We start from the raw sequence: 10,477 nt of genomic DNA, 5'->3' as shown, positions 1-10,477 counted from the left end.
TATATTTAAAATGCATGAACAGGAAAATTACAAAGGCCCCATAATGTTCCACAGGTGAAAAACGGAGCCCAAAGTACAATATTCTTTTTTTTTCTGGTCTATCTTACCAGTTAATTGAGTCATGAAGTGAAAATACAGATTCTAGAGAAATAGATACATTTGCTACATCCTGAATTTTGGGATAGATTAAGTTACTGCAATTCTGTTTTATTTCTATCATAGTTGTAACTTTCTTCAGGAATCTTGATCTTGTTCTCTCTCTCCCACACACCTCTTCTGACAAGGTGAAGAGAAGCAGGGTGGAAAAACATTAGACTCTTTCTGAAAAGAGAGAACTTTTTTCATGATCTTGAGTCTACAGCTACACTACTTAATCCCGTCAAATCTGACAAGCTAAACAGGGTCAGACCAGGTCAGTACTAAAAGTTTCATACCAGTAGGTGTCACTCTAACCTCTAAGTCAGTCCTGAATTGAATGCTCCCAGCATTGTTAATATAGCCACTGTGTTCCTGGAAATGCTCTTTTTTTGGGGGGTGGGGGGCTTGAGGTAAAACTTAAATCTGACTCTTTGTAGTTATTAAAGATCCATTAGCACTTCTTACAAGTGTAGGAATGTTAAACCATATATGCTACCCAAATTTCAAATGGGGTAATATTCTTTTTACTTAAATTACGTCGATGGGTGCTTTTAAATTCATATAGTTGCCCGGCAGTTTTATTTAGAAAAACTTATTCTCTGTCCTCTGTACTGTGGTGTGCTGTTTTAAACAGCTGCTGAATATGGTGGTGGGCAAAGTGATCTCTGGGCATAGTTTCAGTTTGTAAACCAGATAGAGCTCTTACAGGATGAGAAGTGCTGGGCAAATAAGAGACTATATGATTATTATATTCCTTGTACCAATTAAAGCATTACCCTGAAAGATGACTTGCACATTTTAATCCTCAAAAAACATTTGAACATTAAAAATGTACAGCTGGGAGAAGTTTTGCCTCAAATATTTTTTTTGCTGAAAAATGCAGATTTGGTCCACCAAAACAGTTGGTGAATTTGAATTGATTTCAGTTGGGAAGGGGCACCCATCAGAAGTGTTGAAACAGTTTACTTCAGCATTTCTGAAAGTTAAATGGTTCAACTTTTGTTTAAGAAAAATATTTTGGAATTTCCCTCAATTCTATTTTTAAAAACCCTCAATCTAAACTTAAATGTTTTGGCTTGACACTACTTTTTTTGATATTAGTTTGCCAGTAATTTCAAAACATTTTTGTTTCAGGCTGACCTGAAACTTTTTTTTTTTTGCACCTGAACCAAATATTAAGTTCTTTTGTAGCCCTTACTTTCATTAATCAGTGTGTAGAACATACTGTATGTAGGTGTGGTTTTCAAAACAATAAGTAGCTCACAATTTCCCTCTTCCTTTCCCTTGTAGTGCATGTACATTTAAGTAGATTAACTGCAACTCCACTTTGAAATAGCTGTCCCATTGAGGGTGCTGGAGCATGGAGGCTGCTGGTGGGCCTATAGAAAGTCTGTTTTCTATAATATTGCATGTTCTAGGAAACTTTAGGAAATACGTACTATTAGAGAAGAGAGACAGACTAATGCCTGTTGACAGCCTGCACTGTATAGCCTCACACTTTGTGACAAAGTGCATACAGATGTGTTATACCAAGTGAAAAACGGTGATATTCAGTAAACATACAGTTCAGTAATTTTCAAAATAGGAACAGAGGACCTAATTTGTCATCAGTATTCTTCTACTTTAGTTGATTACACCTGTACTGCAGTAACTGATCTAATTTCTGTTTGCAGTTTAATGGTAACTAGCTTATATTAACTTCCATCTCGGCAGTAAAATCTTTTGTATTTAATGTAAATCTCTATCCTTCTCCTTTGGATCAACTGAGAGCTGAAATGCAGAGCTGAATTCTCTGTGTGGGGGTTGTAACACTTCATATACTGAAAAGATTTCTTCCACCTGCAGTATAAAGCAGCGAAGTCAAATACGTTCCTTTGGGAATGTCTCATATCCAACTATACCTGGCTGACAAGATCTCGCACTGGGATTACACTCTCCTGAAAGGGGCCATTTTAACATCTGCCATATACTTCCCAATCTGTTTCACATTCTTTTATTTTAAAATCAGGTTGATAACTATCAAATTTCAACTCCATCCACCAGCACTATGAGCAACAGACTTTACTAAATATAAGCAGATTGTAAGTTACTAGCTGGGTCAGTTGCATAACCATATTATAAACAGGTTTGGAATTAATCACACAGCCCATAGTTCTTAGTGCTGCAGTAAGCCAAGTCACTATGATTCTTTCCCAGTGAATTGTGGGAAGGCAATGCAGGGCTATAAGCACTTGAGTGGTTTGGCCTGCATATTCCCTGCAAAACTGGCAAGTTACTAACCAACATGTAAATAGCACAAAGGCTTTTGCCTGTACCCTAGGACAAGCCAGCTTGCTCTGATGTAAATCAACATTATGCTTGGCTGAGAGGGTTTTGTGCACAAGAGCCAGGTTAAGGGCAACAGCCAAATTAGAGCCCATTTTACTTCTTGAGTGAAGACAAAGCCTCTAATCACTGCTGGCACTACATTCTTCCTTGTCATGTAGGCCTGTAATTGGGGGTTATTTTTTCAACTCCCTGTGATTTGTACCACACAGTCTCTAAATCCTGCCTTCTCATTACGAAACTGACGTGTGTGCATGTCTCTCAACACATTGCCCATCTGTACTAGTGCACCTTCATCTCCAGCCTCACAAACCAGCATTGCTTTCTACCTTCTCGCCCCATCCACTGAAAATATGGCTTCTAGCATTCTTCTTCTTGCTGATGGCTCTGACCACATAATTCCTCTCCTTGATTATTTTAAAAACCTTTATTGCCTGCCTCTGGTTATGAGCCATCTCGTTCAAATTTCTTCACCTCACCTTTAAATCCTTTCCCAACTGTCTTTTGTTTTTTACCATATTGTGTGCTCCACAACTAATGCCCAATCATTCCTCTTTTTATCTGCTTCTCCCATGCCATCTCCATGCTTTCATCCATGTGTCCTCTGTGTGTAGAAATGAATTAATCTGTGAAATTACCACCCCACCCCTTCAAATTCCCACTCCATATCCAACTTGGAAAAAAACGATAGACAACCAATGATACCAGCTTTTAGGTATTTTTTTTATTATTATTAAATTAAAGATGGGTGAAATCATGGCCCCAATAAACTCAATGGGAATGAGGTTATTGATTTTAACAGGATTTCACTGTTGGAACCATCTGCCACAATAAACAGTTAACCTATATTACATGGTTATTTTAATTTCTTTCTTCCTCCCATCATACTCATTGTGTTGTCTCAAATTACAGAGTAGTCATGCAACAGTTATAGGGGGACTAAAACAGGATTTCATAATAGTGGCCATGTCTGTCTTCCGCAAAAATGGAGATAATCTATCTGATGTAGGAGAACATGGGGGGGGGGAGGGGAAATCTCTCATTCCAATTGATATGCCTCTTGAATTTCCTAAGCATTATGTTACAAAGCTGTGTGAGCAAGCCTCTCTTTAATGCACTAATGTGACTCAACGACATGCAACAGTTGCAGTTTATTTTTTTAAAGTATTTTTCATCAGGCTGGTATAATGTTACAACACACACATTTACAATGAAAATGACTAAACCAAAGTTCCAAGCACTATAAGGTATACAAATGGGAACTGCTTTATAAAGATGGGTGTCTAAAACAATCATATTTTACTTATAAAGATCATTACAATAATTTCACAAGCAACATGAAGCTAGTGCTTCCATTTTGCATATATAACATACTTAAGTTTTGCATCTATTTCTAGATATGTCTAACCACCCAGAGTAACACCATAATCTGCAGTGTTACATTTTAATGTGCAACGATATTGCCAGAATCTCTGAAAACTACTATTCTTTTGTACTTTAAAGCAGAATGTATTTGCATCACTTGTTCTCGTTGTGTAGGTATTTGCATCGTTGTTCTAGTTGTGTGTATATTTCTTCAAGAAAACTCATTCAAGATCTCCTTTAACATCATAAACTTTACTGCCTATGTTCAAAATATGAAATACACTTTTTCAAAGTACAATTAAAATCAGGACTTTCATTTATTAAAAATGCATAAACATTTTAAAATATATATAGGGCCAGAGTCTCAGCACAGTATAAATTGACATAGCTCCATTTACTTCAATTGAGCTACAGGGATTTATTCAAGTTGAGGATCTGGTCATTCAGTTTAATGCTAAAATAAGAGCAACTTATGCTTTTGTCCAATTATGGCAGCTCTCCTATGAGGCTGGAGGCTAGCCGGTCTTTTTACGCACAAAGCTTCTTATCTGAATGAAAACTTTCCTACAAAAGTGGACTAAATTACTAGAAATTTATTAAAAATCAACAAATTTAGGAACAGCTATGGCATCTGACTATGCAAACTCTGCCTGTAAAACCTGTTCTTGAAAGATTAACAAGAAATATAACTAAAGTAAACTTGCACCTTTTACCATTTTATGTTCAGCTATAGCTCAAGCCCAAAGGGACTTCAAGAAGATTTTTAAATTATTCAATTGTAAATGCTGGCACATAAAATAAAAGACAAAGTAAAGTAATTTAGTATAAACAAGAGAATCAAAAATGTTAGTATTTTACTGGTTTCTACTTCAAACAGAGTTTTAATTTTTTAAAATTGCATATTTCTAGACCTTTGTTACTAATAAGATCTTAAGTTATTAAAATGGATAGAAGTTTAAAAAAAATCATTTTAAACAGCATACTTTGTTGCTTTTTTCCACTTCATTCAATGAAAATAAATTACTTATTTCTAGTCCGTTTCACATAAGGGGTTTACGTCCTAGTAATATTCAACCATGTTTGGGTTGGCAAATACAGCAAGAGAAAGTTTACATTCAGATGAAAATGTCTTCATTGAATTTATTGTAAAACAAGACATTTCTATCAGTATTAGGATTTGAGAAAATATTTTTTGCAATATCTCTAATTTCTGGGCCTCGTCTACTGAAAGTATCCCTTTAACTTCAGTTTTGGGGTAACATTTTAAAAAGTAACTTAGGCCCTTAGGTGCTTTTGGAAATTTTACCCTAAGTCTCATTGAAAGACATAGGCACTTTTGAAAATTTTACCTGTGGTCTTTAAAAATTGCCCTTTTTTGGTCTGTTTTGGAATGATTATAGAAATAATACTATGTAAAGGCTACAAAAACAACAAAGCTATTTGTTACTTAGATTGTAAGACCCTTAGGGGGAGACTGTCCTTGTTCTATGTTTATATAATGCCTAGAACAGTTGCGTCCTGCTCCATGACTTGGGCTCCTAGGAGCTATGCTAACACAAATCATAAATAAAGTAAACTCTGATGCCTATCATTCAGTGCAAAGTCATGGTTTACCAAAATGTTTGTGCGTTTATTTTTATATTCTTCCAGTTTTACTCAAAGACCCTCCCACACAGATCCAGCTGGAGTGTCAGGGTCCCATTTACGCACCCAAGTAATCCTGTTCATTTGCTTCCTTCAGTTCTACTTTTACTTTGCTAAAAGGATTTTAATAGAAAAATTTTCACAAAATTGTTAAATTTGAAAATTTTAAGAAACAAACCCAATATTTCCACAATGTACACAGCTACCTTCAAGGCAAAAATACTCAACAAAAACACAGTTATGTACAGTAGGCATAATTATGGAAATATAAAAATAACATTTGGAAAGCAAAAATAAATGAATAATTCTGTATGGCTCTGATTAGGTTAAAAGAAGCAACCGCAAGGGGCTTAAATAAATGTTCATAATAGCAGAGATTACCTTTCTTTAACATTGTGTTTTATTATAGCTATTAAGTGCTTGTTCTGCCCGGACCTTTACATACACAATTGCACAGCTCCTTTTCTTTGGAATTTTTTTTTTTAAAATGTTCAAGGACAGTCCCTGTTCTTCATCTGATGAACAGATGTCATTTCAGACCGTGACAAGCACCGCTTCATCTGAATCTTTGCCACTATCTTCACTAGGCAGGCAACCACCGCTTGGGGACCTGCAGTTCAAATCTTCCACACCTGACTCCTGATCACTGATGGCTGAGAGGTCAGGATCAGAGCTTTTCAGGTTGTCCTGGGTCAGAATCAGGGCTGAGTCTTCTTCGTCTCCTTGTGAAGGGCTCCGGGATGGGAATGATTTCACATTGTTAATGTAATCCTGGGGTGTATTAGCTATGCTGTTGTTAGAGGTAGAAAGCCCTAAATGTGTGTTTTGGTCTTGTTGCTTAGAGTTTTCCTTTCTATTGTTTAACTGCACTTTTTTGAGATCTGCCAATCTCTGAAAGAGAAACAATATAGTTTATATATTACACACACACACGCATGAGTTTCGGGCCCAATTCTGCTCTTGTGTACCCTGGTGATGGGCACAATGTAAATACTTAAGGTCAAAATCTGACATACACCCTTTGCAACTACTTATTTGATAATCAGAGTTCTTCCCTCAACTGCAGTGGGATTACACAGACCTTTAATCATGTCAGCCTTTAGGCCACGTGGGACCAAGAAAAATTAACTTCTTTGGGAATGTGTGTTTTGTGCAGGTATCGGCCAAATTTCACCCCTCCCCCCCCCCCCCAAAAAAAAAAACCCCAATCCTGGCTTCTACAGATGTCAAAGGCAAAATATTCTCATTGAATTCAATCCCAGAAACTCCCTCTGTGTTTGAAAAGCACACAGCAGATGGTAGGTGCCACCACTTTTTAAGTAATAACAGTATAAATTTATGGATTATTCTTGCCAGCTTGGTATTATATATGCCTGACCTGAATTGCACATGTCCTGTAGAAAGGTGAACAAAAACTACCTATTCAGCAAAAAGAAAAGGAGTACTAGTGGCACCTTAGAGACTAACCAATTGAAATTCATCAACGACTTCCCCAGTAACTAGCCTTATTTAAAGAATATGAAGTCTGGGAAATCAGATTACGTGTCTATTACCTGTTCTAAGACCTCCAGCTCTTCCTCTAACTGCTGAGTTTCTTCTTTCACTGCCATCAGGTAATCAGTAACTGACTGCCGGGGATGCATCCCCTTTTCAAAGCGGGTATACATACCACTCCAGAACCTGGAATTGATAGCAGGGACTCTCAAAAGTGTTAAATGCAGGCGTTATGCAGGAGTACATGGTCTTAAACATATGTAAGCACTGTACTGCATGATGTGGAAAAATTGGAAAGAGTCCAGTGGAGGGAACAAAAATGATTAGGGGGCTGGAGCACATGACTTATAAGGAGAGGCTGAGGGAGCTGGGATTGTTTAGTCTGCAGAAGAGAAGAATGAGGGGGGATTTGATAGCTGCTTTCAACTACCTGAAGGGGGGTTCCAAAGAGGATGGATGTAGACTGTTCTCAGTGGTAGCAGATGACAGAACGAGGAGTAATGGTCTCAAGTTGCAGTGGGGGAGGTTTAGGTTGGCTGTTAGGAAAAACTTTTTCACTAGGAGGGTGGTGAAGCACTGGAATGGGTTTACCTAAGGAGGTGGTGGAATCTCCTTCCTTAGAGGTGTTGAAGGTCAGGCTTGACAAAGCCCTGGCTGGGATGATTTAGTTGGGACTTGGTCCTGCTTTGACCAGGGGGTTGGACTAGATGACCTCTTGAGGTCCCTTCCAACCCTGATATTCTATGTTAATTGAAAAACAGATTTACTACCACAAGATCGTGTTTTACTACTTTTGATCATGTATGACTGACAATGAAAAAGAAGCATAAGAATGTAAATCTATAGACTAATACTGGCATAAATCCATTATATAAAATTTTAGGAAACATCTGGCTACATTTGAGTTAGACCACAGCTTTGATCTAATCTGTCTGGAGTTCTGATGGATAGTAATTCTTTTTTAAAAAAACATTAACTTATTAAAGGTATTTACTGTCAACAAAAATGAATGGTCTGTCAAAATAAATACACACCTTTGCTGAGAAGAACAATAACTTAAGCTGTATTTTTTATTTGTTCTATATCCTCTATTTAAATATACTATAGAGCAGTAATAGCTGCATCAAAATTAAGGTTGAAGCCAGCTTTCCATTATAAGTCCTATTTCAGCCCCTCTCCAGTTTTCCACAAAAACTGATCCTCCTGAAGTTTTGTATGCCACAGCTCATCTGAGTGTAGTTTTTTCTGGAACCTTGGGTAAAAAGCAGAAGAGTCATCTAAAAGTTATGGTGTGAAATGTTCCTTAAAAATTCATATTTAACAAAAATGTTTAACAGCAAGAGCCAAAAAATATCTCCAGGATGAGTTTGTGTTTTGTTGGCTTGGCTGAAAAGTGCTTTTGGGTACTTGGTGTAGATAAGCCTGACTCCACTGAAATCAATGGACTTGTACCCATTTACACTTGCTCTAAATTTGATCCTAATGTTAAAAGACAAAATTACACATATTGGCACAGAGATGTCTCAATATGTGTTTAAAATGAAATACCTGACAGATTCATGGGGCCTATTTCCATCTGCTGCATCACATGGGTAAAACTGTATTTTATTATGATGATTTCTTCTCAGGTTGTCACTGTACAATCATAGGACTTGATCTGGAGAGGTGCTGAGTGCCACAACTCTCAATGAAACTAATGAAATGTGCTGGTTCTGCTCAGATACTCTACAACTTTCAGGATTAGGTCCCAGATTGATTCAGGAAAGCATTTAGGGCTAGATCCACAAAAGCACTTGGATGCCTAACAAACAGCCACTTTAGGTGCCTAAGTCCAATATTTAGGCATCACTGAGATCCTCAAAACCCCCACACAGGCCTAACCCTACAGGCATCTAAATTTCCACTGTTAAAGTACCCTAGGTATCTCAGTTTCTGCCTGTCTGGGCACCAGGCGCCTCTCTCACCCCTAAACCCCACTGGGGATCCTCCCTTCCGCTCTCGCCTGCGGGGCCTGATCCAGTAAGTGTTCTCTAAACCCTAAACCTAAATCCCTAAACCCACACAAAATACACAGAGGAAGAGAAAGACCGACGACCTGCACCCACTCTTCCACCCCCTTTATAACTTTTAGCCCAGTGGTTAGCCCACTCACCTGGGATGTGGGAGACCTGGGTTCAGTTCCCCCCACCCCCCTCGCCTGATGTGGAGGCGTGATCTGAACTCGAGTCTCTACCCCCCATATTAATTATTTACACACAGTGGAACAGCTCCAATAGGAGAAATTGTGAGAGACCTGACCAGATAACCCCATAGCCTAGCGATTAGGGCAGTCTTATGGGAAGAGGGGAAACCCCACTTCAAATCCCTTCTCCACATCAGGCAGAGGGTAGAATTGAACTGGGGTAACCACATCTAGGGCGAGTACCCTAATTACTGGACTAAAGTTTATAAGGGGGCTCTTGGTATAGCATTTTCCAAATCTGGCTTAGGTGTCAACTCCAGGCGTATGTTTATGGCTGTGAATCCCAAAAAGAGGTAGGCATTTTCCTTCAACCCAGATTTCAGCACCTAATTCCCTTTGAGAGGCAGGGTTTACAGCATGCTGAATATGGATGGATTTAAGTATATGCTAAAGTGCATTCCTGAAAGGAGACCTCAACAACTGATTCTATGAAATCTTTGCAGGTTAGTGATACCAAGCTATTGTAGACTGCACTGCAATTAATTTAAAGTAAGAGACCTGTAAAATAATAACCCATGCTAAAAAAGAAGCCTTTGGGAACATGGAAGCAGCACGGGGTTTTACAAGACAGTTTCTGTGTATTTGGTCCTTAGCGACGCACCCATCTGCGTGCTCTTGTGTGATTTGTTGACATAGTCCTCAGTTAAATAACTGTTCCTGTTAGCCTGCAAATAAAAAGTCAGCTTGGATGAGGGTGTATGCCATAAGTATGTTTGCATAATTGTGTAATATCACTCCTCTGTTTTCTAATTCTCTGGTAATATGTGGCCAGCACCTGACTGTCTACGTAAGTAGCTCAGCAGACAGATTAAGTAACAGACTTGAATTCAGCTGTCTAGCCAAAGGGCTGGCAGAGCTATTCTAGGTAGGGTGACCAGAGGGCAAGTGTGAAAAATCAGGACAGGGGCTGGGGGTAATACGTGCCTATATAAGAAAAAGCCTCCAAAATCAGGACTGTCCCTATAAAATCGGGACATCTGGTCACCCTAGTTCTATGAGATTTTTACCTAGTATTCAGTGGTTTCTTTTTTCTTTGCCAAACAACCTATGTTAATTTAGTAATGTCCCCCCCCCCGACCCTATATTCATTAACACAAAAGGCCCAATCCTGCAAACCCTTACTCAAAGTAGTCTGATTAAAATTAATGGGATTTCTCACATGAGTAAGTGTCTGCAGTATCAGGCCCCTATTTTGTAAAGCTCTTTTGCAAATATCATTGTACCTAAAGGGACACCGACAGATTACAATGAGAGTTTTTAGTTAAACTG

The 10,477-nt window shown here is 38.3% G+C and overlaps 1 protein-coding gene across 2 annotated transcripts in view; it reads right to left on the bottom strand.

Moving 5' to 3' along the window:
* Positions 1–3,602: 3,602 nt before the first annotated feature.
* Positions 3,603–10,477, bottom strand: part of MTMR7 (myotubularin related protein 7) — an 80,927-nt gene continuing 74,052 nt past the window's right edge. For both annotated transcript variants that reach the window (XM_027825119.3, XM_043546162.1), the window contains exons 13-14: positions 7,026–7,152; positions 3,603–6,363 (exon numbers count right to left, since the gene is read on the bottom strand). In XM_027825119.3, coding sequence (XP_027680920.1) covers positions 6,007–6,363; positions 7,026–7,152 — 484 coding nt within the window. In that variant the 3' untranslated portion in view covers positions 3,603–6,006. The remainder of the gene's footprint in view (positions 6,364–7,025; positions 7,153–10,477) is intronic.

This window comes from Chelonia mydas, chromosome 4, assembly GCF_015237465.2.
Source record: "Chelonia mydas isolate rCheMyd1 chromosome 4, rCheMyd1.pri.v2, whole genome shotgun sequence".
Lineage (NCBI taxonomy): Eukaryota > Metazoa > Chordata > Testudines > Cheloniidae > Chelonia > Chelonia mydas.
Note: the sequence above shows the minus strand (reverse complement) of the source record. Positions and strands in the feature narration are given on the sequence as shown.